Consider the following 17,754-nt stretch of genomic DNA (forward strand, 5'->3'; position numbering starts at 1 on the left):
ACACACACACACACACACACACACACACACACACACACACACACACACACACACACTCAGGGCTCTGGTCAACAGTAGTGCACTTCATTGGGTATATAGGGTGTCATTTGAAACATAGCTACTGATCGATATGGTAATAGATTGCATGATGAGGCTCCAGTTCATAAGATGGGTTTGGGGTCCCATCAGAGGAAGTCAAAGCCTGTGGTGTGTGTGTGTGTGTGTGTGTGTGTGTGTGTGTGTGTGTGTGTGTGTGTGTGTGTGTGTGTGTGGGTGTGTGTGTGCTCGTGCTCAATGCTCATTGCTGAGCATACATCATCATCCACATCATCATCATCATCATCATTACCATACTCACTGAAGCAGTATCCAAAACAAATGATTATGGTAATGGCGTGACTGTAAATGTCTCATTATATGATTGACCGTTACATTTCAATCTACTGTATACAGCTGCATCATGTACTCATGTATACATCAGTCTTCCTGGTGTTATGAAATATGTTCCAAACTCATACTGTGTTCCCCATAGCTACACTTTGAGCTTGTATGAATACCGTACAGTACAGGCCTGGTGTATATTAGAGCCAGCTGAGTATGATCACGCTGATTGCTGTGAGGAAGCTTTGCGTTTGCATGGGTGTGTTTTTTATAGAGCCACAGAGATGAGAAGTGGTTCTGAGATGGAGATATGGTTATTGGACCTGGGGCACTAAGCTAAGAGAAGCAGACAAAGAGGGAGAGAGTTTTCCGTTAACCCTTTCCTCCCCCTTCTCTTTTCATAATTCCTTCTCTTTGTCTTGAGGGCCGGTTGATACTCTTTATATATTTTTCCTCCCTTCGTCTTGTTCCTCCTCCTCCCCTCTTTGGCTCTCTCCCTCTTTCTCTCCAGCCCCTCTACCCTGCTGTCACGACCCTTCACTGCCTCTCTCCCTCTCTGTCTTCCTCTGCCCTCCAGTGTGTCCCTGCTCCTCCCTGTCCTCTCTCTCCATCCCTCCTCCACTCCTCTCTCTCCTCTCCATCCCTCCATCTCTCCATCCTCCTCCACTTCTCTCTCTCTTCTCCATCCCTCCATCCCCCATCCCTCCTCCACTCCTCCACTCCTCTCTCTCCTCTCCATCCCCCATCCCTCCTCCACTCCTCTCTCTCCTCTCCATCCCCCATCCCTCCTCCACTCCTCCACTCCTCTCTCTCTCCTCTCCATCCCCATCCCTCCTCCACTCCTCTCTCTCCTCTCCTCTCCTCTCCATCCCCCATCCCTCCTCCACTTCTCTCTCTCCTCTCCATCCCTCCATCCCTCCTCCACTTCTCTCTCTCCTCTCCATCCATTTCTCCCGTTCTCTTCCTTCCTTCTTCCATCCCTCCTCTCTTCCTCTGCTTTCTATTCCTCTCTTCATCCACATCATCTCCCATCCATTCTTCCTCTCTCTTATCCCTCTCTCCTCCCACCCTCATTTCTCTCTCTCTCTGTGCCATTCAGTGTGTCTGAGGCCTTGCTCCTCCCTGTCCTCTGTCACTGTGGAGATTTGTTGTTTTTCTGGGATTTCGGTTCAGATTAAATCAAAAATGACTTGTCTCTCTCCTCCACCCCCCTCTCCCCAATCTGTCTACTTTTTTCCACTCATGAGATGGAGAGAGAAAGAGGGGGAAGGGGATAAGAGGAAGGGGGAAAAAACACAGGAAAAAAATGCAAGCAGGGGGGTTTCAGTATTTATTCATGGATGTATGGTGGCACAGCACACACGCGATGTCACACATTTAGACCTGTGCTCACTCACTCACACTCATCCTGTATGCCTGGCTAAGAGTCTCCACTCTATCCCCTATGACTTTTACCTACAGTACCTCTCTCTCTCTCCTTCCCTCTCTTACACAAACACAATCTGTCACACGTATGCACACAACCCCCTGCTCCCTCTTACTCCCTCTTACTCCCTCCCTCTCTCTCTCCCTTCATTTCTCTCTACTTTTCTGTCTCTCTCTCTCTCTCTCTCCTGACATAACCCGGATCACTGCCTGGAGGGGACAGTCCCCCCCTCTCTCTCTCTCTCTCTCGCACGCACGCACGCACGCACACACACACACACACACACACACACACACACACACACACACACACACACACACACACACACACACACACACACACACACACACACACACACACACACACACACACACACACACACACACACACATACACACACACACACACACACACACACACACAATCTGTGTCACATACATATTCTGTCACACACTCTCATTCTCTGTTTCCCTCTCTCTCTCCTAACATAACCTGTATCAGTGCCTAGGAGGGACTGTTCTCTCCTCTCATTAGTCTGCCAGCCTCTCAGCCTCTTTTCACGTGTTCTCTGATGTTATCATTACTTCAATTGCACCAAATGGGAATGCACTCTCTCTGTCAGTGTGATGGTGGAGGGCTTTGGTTCTCTGCTCTTTTTCTGTGGACAAGGAGACAAACACACACACACACGTACACACACACGTACACACACACGTACACACACACACACACACACACACACACACACACACACACACACACACACACACACACACACACACACACACACACACACACACACACACACACACACACACGTACACACACACACGAGAGATACAGTATACTCTGCTAGGGTGTACAGATCAGGACCCTGGCAGATTGGAATGATGATGAGGACTAGTACACAGCAGTAGAGTAGCTACTGTATTACAACAGAAAATGCTCTGCTTGTCACTCAGGGCCACAATGGCCTAAAGCAAAGCCTTTTCATACAGAGGAGCGTCCTAGTGTATAATCGCTGAAACTAAGCCCTGCATCACATTTACATTTGACTCATTCAGCAGACCTTCTCATCCTGAGCGACTGTTTTGAGCAGCTTCAGGTCTCACTTCAGCTGTCCTGAATTTCCACACCGTAAACTTGTGTTCTTATCCTCCATTACCAAAAATAGAGAGAGAGCAAAAGAGAGTGAGAGAGAGAGAGAAAGCGAGAGAGAAAGAGAGAGAGAAAGAGAGAGAGAGAGAGAGAGAGAGAGAGAGAGAGAGAGAGGGAGAGGGAGAGAGAGAGAGAGAGAGAGAGAGAGAGAGAGAGAGAGACAGAGACAGGGGGAGACAGAGAGAGAGAGAGAGAGAGAGAGAGAGAGAGAGAGAGAGAGAGAGAGAGAGAGAGAGAGAGACAGAGAGATGCATGGCAATAATGCACAGTCCCATAAAACATGCAATTAATATCACACACACAAATGACATGTAAATGACGACTTTACACATACCAAGTTAAGATTTTAACATTTTAAAAGCAGTTGTGTGTACTTCATGAATTATTGCCAAGCATATTTTCATGAAAAAAATCTGTGAAGTTAGATAACACTGCATTTAGCCTGAGATACCCTCTCTCAGTGTTAAATTAACAAAGTGCAGGATTATCAAACACACTTGTGTTGCCTTCTCAGTGGTCTAGCTTGCATGAGATACAGTAAAGTGTTTATTCCACAGATTGGGATCAAACATAATATCTCTCTGTACTGAGCGAAGCTCAACATTTACACTGGAAGAACAATAGGTAAACAATAGGTAAGGCTGTAGACACACACTGTGTAGGTAAGGCTAGGTAAGGCTGCACACACACACTGTGATTATAACCTGTGCCTTCCTCTATTATACTTAGGCAAATATATATATATATGCATTCTAATGAGCCATTAACTTTATGTTTGTATTCTTTTCTTATTTCTTATTGGTGTTGCATTGCCCAGAAGGAACCTGTCAGTAAGCATTTAGTTGGACGGTGTATGCCTTGTGTATCCCATACATATGACTAATAACAATTCAACCTTGAGTAGGACCATGTGTGTTCACGAAGACCATGTTATGATTAGCAGTGATGTTTAATGCACTGTGGGCTGTTTATATAGACAATCTATGTATATACTGTACGTTTTTGATTGATAATTGATAATTGATAATGCATAAATGTCTGTGTAATATCATGTTGCACTCAGAAAGTATGTATATATATTTCAAAAGACCTATGTTTATATACAGTTACAGCATGTATAGACACATGTATGCACACAACCCCCGTTATACACAAGATAGAAACTGTATAATAGTACAATGGGTGTATTTATTTTGCCCTTTCTGTTGAAAAACTTTCTTAAATGTAAGCAAACGGAATGAAATGGGGAGGGACCTACCTGAAGGGACATACACCCGTGAATGGGAGAGCCAAGCTGTTAAATATTGACTCTATTCCTTTAACCTCTAGAGGATACAATCCCGCTAAAGGGATTGGTTGGACAACAATCAGTGAGATAGCACGGCGCGAAATTCAAAACAAAATAATCTCAAAATTAAAATCAAGTATTATATGGCATTTTAAAGATACTCTACTTGTTAATCCAATCACATTGTCCGATTTCAAAAAGGCTTTACGGTGAAAGCAAAACATTAGATTATTTTAGCATAGCACCTTAGCAAAAAAAAAAAAAAAAAGCAATTTTCCAAGCACGGATAGCCATCACAAAACCAGATATACAGCTAAAATTAAGCACTAACCTTTGACAATCTTCATCAGATGACACTCCTAGGACATCATGTTAGACAATACATGCATTTCTTGTTCGATCAAGTTTATATTTATATCCAAAAACCCAATTTTTACATTGGCGCGTGACGTTCAGAAAATGTTTTCTCCCCATAACTGCCGGTGAATAGACACATTTAATTTACAGAAGAACTCATAAACGTTGACAAAATGTATAACAATTATTTAAAGAATTAGAGATAATCTACTCCTTTATGCAACCACTTTGTCAGATTTCAAATTAACTTTACGGAAAAAGCACATTGTTCAATATTCTGAGTACAGAACTTAGCCTTCAATGCTAAGCTATACAGTTAGCCTACAATCACGACGTCGACAAATCTCTAAAAATATGTTCGAAATATTTACTTACCTTTGCTGATCTTCGGGGGAATGCACTCGGATGGGCACCCACTTCCACAATAAATTTTTATTTGTTTTGCAAAGTCCATCATTTATGTCCAAATACGTCCGTTTTGTTGACCCATCCAGAACACTTTACAATGCCATGTGGCGTGGATGCATATCCATAGACGAAATGTTCAAAGTTCCATTACCGTTTGTAGAAACACGTCAAACGATGTTTACAATCAATCCTTTAGGGTATTTTTTTACGTAAAATTGCGATAATTTTACAACCGGGCAATAGGTATTCATCCCAGAAGAAAAATAAAAAACAACAAAGTCACGTGCACACGCGTCATAAGACACCTCTCCTCAGACTGGCCAATGATTGACTGAGCCACAATTTTCTGCCCGGTAACAGGTGACGGATGAAACCAGTTCCTAAAGATTGTTGACAGCCAATGGAAGAGTTAGGAGGTGTAACATAAATCCTATGTCACTGTAGTTTTTCAAGGGATTCAAAAGAAAAACTACATTTCTAATTTCTCCCACATCCTGATTCATTTTTTCTCTGTTTTTTTGCCTGCCATATGAGTTCTGTTATACTCACAGGCACCATTCAAACAGTTTTAGAAACGTCAGAGTGTTTTCTATCCAGATCTACTAATAATATGCATATTCTATTTTCTGGGCCAGAGTAGTAACCTGTTTAAATTGGGTACGTTTTTCATCCGGCCATGAAAATACTGCCCCCAAGCCCCAACAGAGCAGAGTATCAGCCCTGCAGTCAGTAAACAGTAGGTAGGGAGGGGTTTAGGAACATCACATTGCTGAAGTGAAACCTGAATGTTATGAACAGGATCAAACTTTTACACTTTAAAGAATCTATCTATACAGCTGTACTGTTACCTACTGTCGTCTCGTCACTGGAGCCTTTTCCTGATCAGAAGAAGAGAAAGAACATAGTTAACAGACGCTGAGGTGAGTAGAGAGAAAGTAAAGAGATTGTCTGATATGGTGTGATCATAAAACAGTGTATTGCTATATTGTTCACACTGAGAAATGAAACAATATAATTATTTATTTATTCAAAGATAGAATGACTGATTTCAGAGAGACTATAATAGATTGTTATTTGGTCTGTTTCCAGCTATGGATTCCTCCTGTATTCTCCTGTCTGAAGAGCAGTTACAGTGTTCTATCTGTCTGGATGTGTTCACTGAGCCAGTCTCCATCCCCTGTGGACACAACTACTGCCTGTATCAGAGGATACTGGGACACCATTGACTTGTGCCAGTGTCCAATGTGTAAAAAGACATTTGATAAGAGACCTGATCTCTTTGTCAATACTTTCATTTCTGAAATGGCTGCTCAGCTCAAAAAGTTGGCTCCAGTTGAAGCCACATCCTTCACCCCAGGACAAGCCCAGACAACCCTCGCCAAACCTGGAGAAGTGTCATGTGATGTCTGTACTGAGACAAAGCTCATGGCCCTGAAGTCCTGCCTGGTGTGTCTGGCCTCTAACTGTGAGACTCACCTGGAGCCTCATCAGAGAGTTGTTTCCTTCAAGAAACACAAGCTGATCAACCCTGTGGAGAACCTGTAAGACAGGGTGTGTAAGAAGCATGAGAGACCCCTGGAGCTGTTCTGTAGGAGAGACCAGACGTGTGTGTGTCAGTTCTGCACTGAGACAGACCACAAGACTCACAAGACTGTCCCCATAGAGGAAGAGTATGGTGAGGGGAAGACTCAGATAGGGAAGACTAAGGAGATCAAACATGCAGTAGAGCTCAGCAAGAGAGATGCAAAGAGAGAGATAGCAGACAATGCGGAGGTCTTCACTGCTATGGTGCGCTGTACTGAGAGAAGCCAGGCTGAGCTCATTGAGGAGAAGCAGAAAGCAGCAGAGAAGCGGGCTGAAGGGCTTATTGAAGAGCTGGAGCAGGAAATCACTGAGCAAAAGAGAGGAAGCACTGAGCTGGAGCAGCTCTCAGATATTGACGACCAGTTAATCTTTCTCCAAAGGTCCCCATCCGTCTGTATCATCCTTTCACCTACGAAGAACTGGTCTGAGATCAGTGTTCACAGCAGTCTAGGTGTAGAGACATTGAGGAGAACTGTGTCTCAACTGGAGAAGACACTGAATAAAAAGATGGAGAAGTTTCCTGAAGTCAAGTTGAAGATGATGCAGCAGTGTGCAGTGGATGTCACCCTGGATTCTGATACAGCAAATCCAATTCTCATCCTGTCTAAGGACCGGAAACAGGTCAAGTGTGTTGATATAAAGCAGAATCACCCGGCTAACCCAGAGAGGTTTGAAATTCATCCCTGTGTTTTAGGAAAGGAGGGGTTCTCCTCAGGGAGTTTCTACTAGGAGGTGCAGGTGAAAGGGAAGACGTTTTAGGGCTTTAGGAATGGCTAGATAGTCCATAAAGAGGAACGGGTGGAATCTACTGAGTCCTGTAAATGGATCCTGGACTGTGGAGCTGAGGGGTGGGGAGTACATTGCTGATGATGAACCTCATGTCCCCTTCACCCTGAGAGTGAAGCCCGGGAAGGTGGGGGTGTTTGTGGATTATGAGGGGGGTGAGGTCTCCTTTTATGATGTGGAGGCCAGGTCCCATATGTACTCTTTCACTGGCTGCACTTTCACGGAGAGACTCCACCCATTCTTCTCTACAGGCTATAATCCTTCCAACACAACTCATCTTATCATCTCTCCCATCAAGTCTGACTGAGTTTAGCGAACAGGGAAATCAGTCACACAGAATGAAAGCATATTATGCCCAATATGACTGTGTTTATATTTGTACATTCATTAGAGAATACATGAGTGTATGTTATCAGTTTATTAAATGTTATTATGATGAATTCTTCTCTGATATCATAACACTGTATAATACAATGAACATTTAAAAGTTGTATCTTTGAGTCCATGTGCCATTGTGTCTGTGCCAAATCCTGTTGGATTTACAAACTAGGAATACATTACCCTTATTTCTCCTCTCACTTTCTGAAGAGTACATGATGTCCTGTAGTCAGTGTGCAGTGGAGGTGACTCTGAGCCCTGATGCAGCATATCCTGTTCTTATCCTGTCTGAGGACCGGAAAGAAGTGAGAGTTGGAGTCATAGAGCAGAAACTCCCTAATAACACAGAGAGATTGTACACAAATCCCTGTGTTTAAAAATGCAGGGGTTCTCCTCGGGGAGATTCCACTATGAGATGCAGATGAAAGGGAAGACCGGTTGGGCTTTAGGAGTGGCTAGAGAGTCCATCAACAGGAGGGGCTTTAATCCACTCAGCCCTGTACATGGATATTGGACTGTGGGACTGAAGAACGGGAATGACTATGGAGCTCGCACAGAGTCTGGAGTCTTGCTCTCCCTCAGAGAGAAGCTCCAGAAGGTGGGTGTTTGTGGATTATGAGGAGGGTGAGTTCTCCATTTATGATATGGAAGATGGATCCTACATATACTCTTTCACTGTCTGCACCTTCACTGAGAGACTCCACCCACTTCTCTCCCCCAGCACTAATTATTTAGGTGATAACTCAGCTCCACGTATCATCTCTCACGTCAAGCTTGACTGAGTGTAGTGAACATGGAATTCAGTCATCAAAATGAATGTGTAAAAATGTTACCATACATTTAGTAGTATAGGATAACTTATAGGTTGATGAGATAGCACAATGAACAGTGTTTCTCTGATGCTAATACTTTATATTGCAATAATAAAATAATATTTGTATATTTAGTCCATGTGTCATTTTTCCTCCTGTAGGATTTGCAAAATGCGCATACACGCCACCCTTGTTCATCCTCTCACTTTTTGAAGATCACATCCAATTTTAAACACACAGATCACAGAGGCAGAGAGCTAGTTAAAGGTGATACTCATAAGGCCTTATCACCAGCTAAACCAGATAACACTTCTTGGACTTTGGATAACATTCCACTCAAGGTCCCATAAAGTCCTGCAGTTATTATGAACTAACATAACGAACAGACCGTGCTAAAAGTGTTCGGAGTATATTTTCAAGATTAATTAATAAAACGGTGTTTTATACGGTCCCATAGGACTTATAATAACATACTGCCACACACTCTCTCTACCCCCCTCGTCTCTCTCTCTTTCTTTCTCTCATTTTCTCTCTGTCTCTCTCGCTCTCTTTTTCTCTCAGTAAACAGTACAGGGCAGGGAGGGGCTTAAGAACGCCACGTTTCTGAAGTGAAACTGGAAACCTGAATGTTATGAACAGGATCGAACTTTAACACTTTAAAGAATCTATCTATCTACCTAGTCATAGACTGTTCTCTCTGCTACCGCATGGCAAGCAGTACCGGAGCGCCAAGTCTAGGTCCAAAAGGCCTCTTAACAGCTTCTACCCCCAAGCCATAAGACTCCTGAACAGGTAATCAAATGGCTACTCAGACTAAGGGGTTGAATCTACTGAGTCCTGTAAAAGGATCCTGGACTGTGGAGCTGAGGGGTGGGGAGTACATTGCTGATGATGAACCTAAAGTTCTCCTCTCCCTGAGAGTGAAGCCCGGGAAGGTGGGGGTGTTTGTGGATTATGAGGGGGGTGAGGTCTCCTTTTATGATGTGGAGGCCAGGTCCCATATGTACTCTTTCACTGGCTGCACTTTCACGGAGACTCCACCCATTCTTCTCTACAGGCTATAATCCTTCCAACACAGCTCATCTTATCATCTCTCCCATAAAGTATGACTGTGTTTATATTTGTACATTCATTAGAGAATATGTTTGTATATGTTTATCAGCTTATTTATTTGTATTATGCTGATATCTTCTCTGATATCATAACACTGTATATTACAATGAAAATATTAATGTTTTACCTTTGAGTCCATGGGCCATTTCTCCCTTGGATTTACCAACTATGCATACTGTAAGTGCCGAGGGGCCTGACCTCCCTGGGGCCCTAAGCAAAATTCTGCTAAGGGGCCCTCCTACCTGACCCGTGAGACATGTAAACCATTTGCCATTGCCACACAGTCACACCTGACACCCCAGTGCTCCCACTACAATCCTCCCTTCCAGTGGCGGTTCTTAAATGTTACTAAGTGTGTAAACATTTGAATGTTTGAATTAATATCTTACCATCAAAATATTCCTCTTCTGCACTTTTTTGAGGCAAAATCATCAATGATGTCATCATAGGACATGTGTTTCCCCACGTCATGATTTCTGCTCATGATGGTCAGACCACTCAAACGTTCCTGTGACATGGAAGACCTCAGGTAGCTTTTGATGAGCTTTCATTTGAAAGATTCTCTCTGCCGATGCTACTGTTACTGGTAGGGTGACTGCAATTCTTAGGGATGTCCAAAGGTTAGGATAGAATTCCTCCAGGTTTTTCTCACAGAGAAAGGAAAGCAGCTCAAAGGCTGATCAGATCAGGTAAATTCTGAGTCTCGTGTGCCAGATCCATTCCACTGATGTCCCGGTCATCTCTGAAGGTTAGAGTGTTTTCAACTTCCAACATAAGGCGACTCCGGGATGCTGGCCTTCTAGGCAGAGTTCCTCTGTCTAGTGTCTGTGTTCTTTTGCCCATCTTAAAATGTTATTTTTATTGACCAGTCTGAGATATGGCTTTTTCTTGCAACTCTGCTTAGAAGTCCAGCATCCCAGAGTTGCCTCTTCACTGTTGACGTTGAGACTGGTGTTTTGCGGATACTATTTAATGAAGCTGCCAGTTGAGGACTTGTGAGGCGTCTGTTTCTCAAACTAGTCACTCTTATGTACTTATCCTCTTGCTCAGTTGTGCACCGGGACCTCCCACTCCTCTTTCTATTCTGGTTAGAGCCAGTTTGCTCTGTTCTGTGAAGGGAGTAGTTTTACATTTTTTTTATTTATTTCACCTTTATTTAACCAGCTAGGCCAGTTGAGAACAAGTTCTCATTTACAACTGCGACCTGGCCAAGATGGAGCAAAGCAGTGTGACACAAACAGCACAGAGTTACACATGGGATAAACAAATGTATAGTCAATAACACAATAGAAAAGTCTATATACAGTGTGTGCAAATGTAGTAAGATTAAGGAGGTAAGGCAATAAATAGGCCATAGTGGCGAAATAATTACAATTTAGCAATTAAACACGAGTGATGGATATGCAGAAGATGAATGTGCAAGTAGAGATACTGGGGTGCAAAGGAGCAAAAAAATAAATAACAATATTGGGATGAGGTAGTTGGGTGGGCTATTTACAGATGGGCTATGTACAGGTGCAATGATCGGTAAGCTGCTCTGACAGCTGATGCTAAAAGTTAGTGAGGGAGTTATAATCCTTCAGCTTCGTTCCAGTCATTGGCAGCAGAGAACTGGAAGGAAAAGCGGCAAAAGGAGGAGTTGGCTCTGGGGGTGACCAGTGAAAGATACCTGCTAGAGCACGTGCTACAGGTGGGTGCTGCTATGGTGACCAGTGAGATGAGATAAGGCGGGGCTTTACCTAGCAAAGACTTATAGATGACCTGGAGCCAGTGGGTTTTGCGATGAATATGAAGTGAGGGCCAGCCAACAAGAGCATACAGGTCGCAGTGGTGGGTAGTATATTGGGCTTTGGTGACAAAACGGATGGCACTGTGATAGACTGCATCCAATTTGCTGAGTAGAGTGTTGGAGGCTATTTTGTAAATGACATTGCCGAAGTCGAGGATCGGTAGGATAGTCAGTTTTACGAGGGTATGTTTGGTAGCATGAGTGAAGGATGCTTTGTTGCGAAATAGGAAGCCAATTCTAGATTTAATTTTGGATTGAGATGCTTAATGTGAATCTGGAAGGAGAGTTTACAGTCTAACCAGACACCTAGGTATTTGTAGTTGTCCACATATTCTAAGTCAGAACCGTCCAGAGTAATGATGCTGGACGGGCGAGCGGGTGTGGGAATCAATCGGTTGAAGAGCATGCATTTAGTTTTACTTGCATTTAAGAGCAGTTGGAGGCCACGGAAGGAGTGTTGTATGGCATTGAAGCTCGTCTGGAGGTTTGTTAACACAGTGTCCAAAGAAGGGCCAGAAGAATACAGAATGGTGTCGTCTGCGCTGAGGTGGATCAGAGAATCACCAGCAGCAAGAGCGACATCATTGATGTATACAGAGAAAACAGTCGGCCTGAGAGTTGAACCCTGTGGCACCCCCATAGAGACTGCCAGAGGTCCGGACAACAGGCCCTCCAATTTGACACACTGAACTCTATCGAGAAGTAGTTGGTGAACCAGGCAAGGCAGTCATTTGAGAATCCAAGGCTGTTGAGTTTGCCGATAAGAATGCAAGTACACAGCGTTGTACAAGATCTTCATTTTCTTAGCAATTTCTCGCATGGAATAGCCTTCATTTCTCAGAACAAGAATAGACTGATGAGTTTCAGATGAAAAGTCTTTGTTTCTGGCCATTTTGAGCCTGTAATTGAACCCACAAATGCTGATTCTCCAGATACTCAGCTAGTCTAAAGAAGGCCCGTTTTATTGCTTATTTAATCAGAACAACAGTTTTCAGCTGTGCTAACATAATTGCAAAAGGGTTTTCTAATGATCAATTAGCCTTTTAAAATTATAAACTTGGATTAGCTAACACAATGTGCCATTGGAACACAGAAGTGATGGTTGCTGATAATGGGCCTATGTAGATATTCCATAGTTGATCAGCTGTTTCCAGCTACAATAGTCATTTAGAACATGAACAATGTCTACACTGTATTTCTGATCAATTTTATGTTATTTTAATGGACAAAAAAATTGCTTTTCTTTCAAAAACAAGAACATTTCTAAGTGAACCCAAACTTTTGAGCGGTAGTATACATTTGGCAGGATGTTAGGAAGTGCAGCTCAGTTTCCACCTCATTTTGTGGGCAGTGTGCACATAGCCTATCTTCTCTTGAGAGCCAAGTCTGCCTACGGCGGCCTTTCTCAATAGAAAGGCTATACTCACTGAGTCTGTAAATAGTCCAAGCTTTCCTTCATTTTGGGTCAGTCACAGTGGTCAGGTTTTCTGCCACGGAGTACTCTCTGTATAGGGCTAAATAACATTCTAGTTTGTTCAGTTCTTTTGTTAATTCTTTCCAATGTGTCAAGTAATTATCTTTTTGTTTTCTCACTATTTGGTTAGGTCTAATTGTGTTGCTGTCCTGGGGCTCTGTGGGGTTTGTTTGTGTTTGTAAACCGAGCCCCAGGACCAGCTTGCATAGGGTACTCTTCTCCAGGTACATCTCTCTGTAGGTGATGGCTTTGTTATGGAAGATTGGGGCGGCAGGTAGCCTAGTGGTTAGAGCGGTGCGCTAGTAACCAAAAGCTTGCTAGATCAAATCCCTGAGCTGACAAGATAAAAATCTGTTGTTCTGCCCTTGAACAAGGTAGTTAACCCGCTGTTCCTAGGCTGTCATTGTAAATAAGAATTTGTTCTTAACTGACTTGCCTAGTTAAATATGGAAGGTTTGCAAATCGCTTCCTTTTAGGATGATGTAGAATTTAAGATCACTTTTCTGGATCTTGATAATTAGTGAGTATCGGCCTAGTTCTGCTCTGCATGCATTATTTGGTGTTTTACGTTGTACACGGAGGACATTTTTGCAGAATTCTGCATGCAGAGTCTCACTTTGGTGTTTATCCCATTTTGTGAATTCTTGGTTGGTGAGCGGAACCCAGACCTCACAACCATAAAGGGCAACGGGTTCTATAACTGATTCAAGTATTTTTAGACAGATCCTAATTGGTATGTCAAGTTTTATGTTCCTTTTGATGGCATAGAAGGCCCTTTTTGCCTTCTCTCTCTCTCTCTCTCTCTCTCTCTCTCTCTCTCTCTCTCTCTCTCTCTCTCTCTCTCTCTCTCTCTCTCTCTCTCTCTCTTTCTCTCTCTGTAAACAATACTGAGCAGGGAGGGGCTTAGTGACATGACTGCTAAAGTGAAACTAATGGAAACCTCAATGTTATGAACAGGATCGATCTTTTACACTCAGAATCTATCCACACAGTTGCGCCTCCTGTAGCCTCCAGTCACTGTTGACCCTTTTTCTAATCAGAAGAAGAGAAAGAACAGTCAACACACGCGGAGATGAGTAGAGAGAAGGTGAACAAATAGAATGTGTGATACTTGTTTTCTATGTTGTTACATGATTTAACAGTGTATAAAACAGTGTGTTGCTATATTGTTGACACCTAGAAATGAAACAGAATGATTAAAAAGAAGAAAATGAGATAGAATTAAGGATTTCAGAGGGCCCATGATATTTTTCCAGCTATGGATTCCTCCTGTATTCTCCTGTCTGAAGAGCAGTTCCAGTGTTCTATCTGTCTGGATGTGTTCACTGAGACAGTCTCCATCCCATGTGGACACAACTACTACCTGTATCAGAGGATACTGGGACACCATTGACTTGTGCCAGTGTCCAATGTGTAGAGATATTTGGCAGAAGACCTGAGCTTTGTGTCAACACTTTCATTTCTGAAATGGCTGCTCAGCTCAAGAAGTTGGCTCCAGTTGAAGCCACATCCATCAGCCCAGGACAAGCCCAGACAACCACCGCCAAACCTGGAGAAGTACCATGTGACGTCTGCACTGAGGGGGAGCACAAGGCCCTGAAGTCTTACTGTGAGACTCACCTGGAGCCTCATCAGAGAGTTGTTTCCTTCAAGAAACACAAGCTGATCAACCCTGTGGAGAACCTGTAAGACAGGGTGTGTAAGAAGCATGAGAGACCCCTGGAGCTGTTCTGTAGGAGAGACCAGACGTGTGTGTGTCAGTTCTGCACTGAGACAGACCACAAGACTCACAAGACTGTCCCCATAGAGGAAGAGTATGGTGAGGGGAAGACTCAGATAGGGAAGACTAAGAGTAAAGTTCAGAAGATGATCCAGGAGAGACTGCTGAAGGTTAAGGAGATCAAACAGACAGTAGAGCTCAGCAAGATAGATACAAAGAGAGAGATAGCAGACAATGTGGAGGTCTTCACTGCTTTAGTGTGCTCCATTGAGAGAAGCCAGGCTGAGGTCATTATGGAGATAGAGAAGAAACGTAAAGCAGCAGAGAAGCAGGCTGAAATAATCATTGAAGAGCTGGAGCAGGAAATCACTGAGTTACAGATGAGAAGCACTGAGCTGGAGCAGCTCTCAGATATTTAAGATCACCTCCTCCTCCTCCTCCTCCAGAGCTCTCCATCCATCTGCACCACCCTTCCAACTACCAAGTACTGGTCTGAGATCAGTGTCCACAGTGGTCTGTGTGTGGGGACTATGAGGAGTACTGTCTCAGCTGGAAAATACTGAATAAAGAGATGGGGAAGTTGTGTGATGCTGATCTGAAGAGGACACAGCAGTGTGCAGTGGATGTGACTTTGGACCCTCATACAGTGAATACCAAACTCATCCTGTCTGAGGACCGGAAAAAAGTGAGATATGGAAGCATAAAACAGAATCTCCCTGCCAACCCAGAGAGGTTTGATAATAATGCCTGTGTTTTAGGGAATAAGAGGTTCTCCTCAGGGAGATTCTATTATAAGGTGCAGGTGAAGGGGAAGTCTATGTGGGTTTTATGAGTGGCTGGAGAGTCCATCAACAGGAATGATTGTGATGAATCAGCAAGTCCTGTAGATGGATACTGGACTGTAGGGCAGTGGAATATGAATGAATACAAGGCTTGTGCTGGGCCTTGGGTCAACCTCTCCCTGAGACAGAAGCCCCAGAAGGTGGTTTTTTTTGTGGATTATGAGGAGGGTGAGGTTTTCTTTTATGTGGAGGCCAGGTCTCATATCTACTCTTTCACTGGCTGCACCTTACTGAGAGACTCTACCCATTCTTCTCAACAGGCACGAATATTCCTGGTGATAACTCAGCTCCACGTATCATCTCTGCCATCAAGTCAGACTGAGTTTAGTGAACAAGGAACTCAGTCAAAGGGAAACACAGCAATATGCCTTATTCAATGTGTTGATATTTCTTCTTGGGATAGAGATTTCTTAGTGCTAGTATTTATCAGTTGATCAGATTTCATGATGAAGAATACTTCTCTCATGTCCTAATACTGTTTTACAATGTATATTAAAAAGGTATTGCCTGTGAGTCTTTGTACTGTTGTTTTTATAACTACTCCTACTTATTCCTCCTCTCAATTTAAGTGAGATCACATTTCAAACACACACAGCATACACAGATGAAGAGGGAGTTTCAAATGGTGCAGTGATACTGATAATGACTCATCACCAAGCTAAAAGTACAATGCTTCTTGGACTTAACCTATCCAACCTCAAGGATAACCTAGAAAGTCCCATACAGTGATCCATAAAGTAATAACTCTCTCTCTGTCTTCTCCTCTTCCCCCCTCTCTCTCTCGCTCTCTCTCTCTCTCTCTCTCTCTCTCTCACTCTCTCAGTGGGATGAGGTCAGTGTCCTAGATGACCGGGGGAAACTCATCCGAACCTTTGAGGTCTGCAACGTCAACCAGAACCCCCGTCTCCAGGACAACTGGCTGGCCACGCCCTTCCTCTTCCGCTTCTCGGCACCACGAGTCTTTGTGACGCTGCGTTTCTCCGTGCGGGACTGTGCCAGCCTGCGCTCGCCCTCGCCCTCCTGCCGAGAGACACTCACCCTCTACTACAAACAGGCCGACTCACAGAGAGAGCTGGAGAGGACATGGAATGCAGAGGTAGGGCAGAAAGACTACACTTCCCATAATGCCACTAATATCCCACCTTCTTATTGTAGGTGTAATGCCACATACACATGTTCCTAGTTGTGATGTCAGAAATAAGACTTTGTTTCATTGATGTGCTTTTTGGTTGGAACAATGCTTCAACCAGATAAGATTTTAGCTAGCTTGTTAAGTGGACGTTGCTGTTAATAAAGATAGCTAGCTTGATAAGCTGACGTTGCTATTAATAAATATAGTTGGCTTGATGAGCTGACGTTGCCATTAATAAAGATAGCTAGCTGGATAAGCTGACGTTGCTATTAATAAAGATAGCTAGCTTGATAAGCTGACGCTGCCATTAATAAAGATAGTTAGCATTGATAAGCTGATGTTGCTATTAATAAAGATAGTTGGCTTGATAAGCTGACGTTGCTATTAATAAAGATAGTTGGCTTGATGAGCTGACGTTTCTATTAATAAAGATAGCTAGCTTGATAAGCTGACGTTGCTATTAATAAAGATAGCTAGCTTGATAAGCTGACGTTGCTATTAATAAAGATAGTTGGCTTGATGAGCTGACGTTGCTATTAATAAAGATAGCTAGCATTGATAAGCTGACGTTGCTATTAATAAAGATAGTTGGCTTAATGAGCTGACGTTGCTATTAATAAAGATAGCTAGCATTGATAAGCTGACGTTGCTATTAATAAAGATAGATAGCATTGATAAGCTGACATTGCCATTAATAAAGATAGTTGGCTTGATGAGCTGACGTTGCCATTAATAAAGATAGATAGCATTGATAAGCTGACGTTGCCATTAATAAAGATAGATAGCATTGATAAGCTGACGTTGCCATTAATAAAGATAGATAGCATTGATAAGCTGACGTTGCCATTAATAAAGATAGATAGCATTGATAAGCTGACGTTGCCATTAATAAAGATAGATAGCATTGATAAGCTGACGTTGCCATTAATAAAGATAGATAGCATTGATAAGCTGACGTTGCCATTAATAAAGATAGATAGCATTGATAAGCTGACGTTGCCATTAATAAAGATAGATAGCATTGATAAGCTGACGTTGCCATTAATAAAGATAGATAGCATTGATAAGCTGACGTTGCCATTAATAAAGATAGATAGCATTGATAA

The 17,754-nt window shown here is 43.1% G+C and overlaps 1 protein-coding gene across 3 annotated transcripts in view; it reads left to right on the plus strand.

Moving 5' to 3' along the window:
- The window catches only part of ephb6 (eph receptor B6), a 73,252-nt gene that overhangs the window by 14,519 nt on the left and 40,979 nt on the right, over positions 1–17,754 (plus strand). For 2 of the 3 annotated variants that reach the window (XM_014154314.3, XM_014154323.3), the window contains exon 3: positions 16,340–16,612. In XM_014154314.3, the coding sequence (XP_014009789.2) occupies positions 16,340–16,612 (273 nt within the window). Of the gene's footprint in view, positions 1–13,894; positions 14,042–16,339; positions 16,613–17,754 lie in introns of those variants that run through there. The other variant, XM_045700017.2, reaches the window with a different exon arrangement.

This window comes from Salmo salar, chromosome 02, assembly GCF_965601325.2.
Source record: "Salmo salar chromosome 02, fSalSal1, whole genome shotgun sequence".
Taxonomy (NCBI): Eukaryota; Metazoa; Chordata; class Actinopteri; order Salmoniformes; family Salmonidae; genus Salmo; species Salmo salar.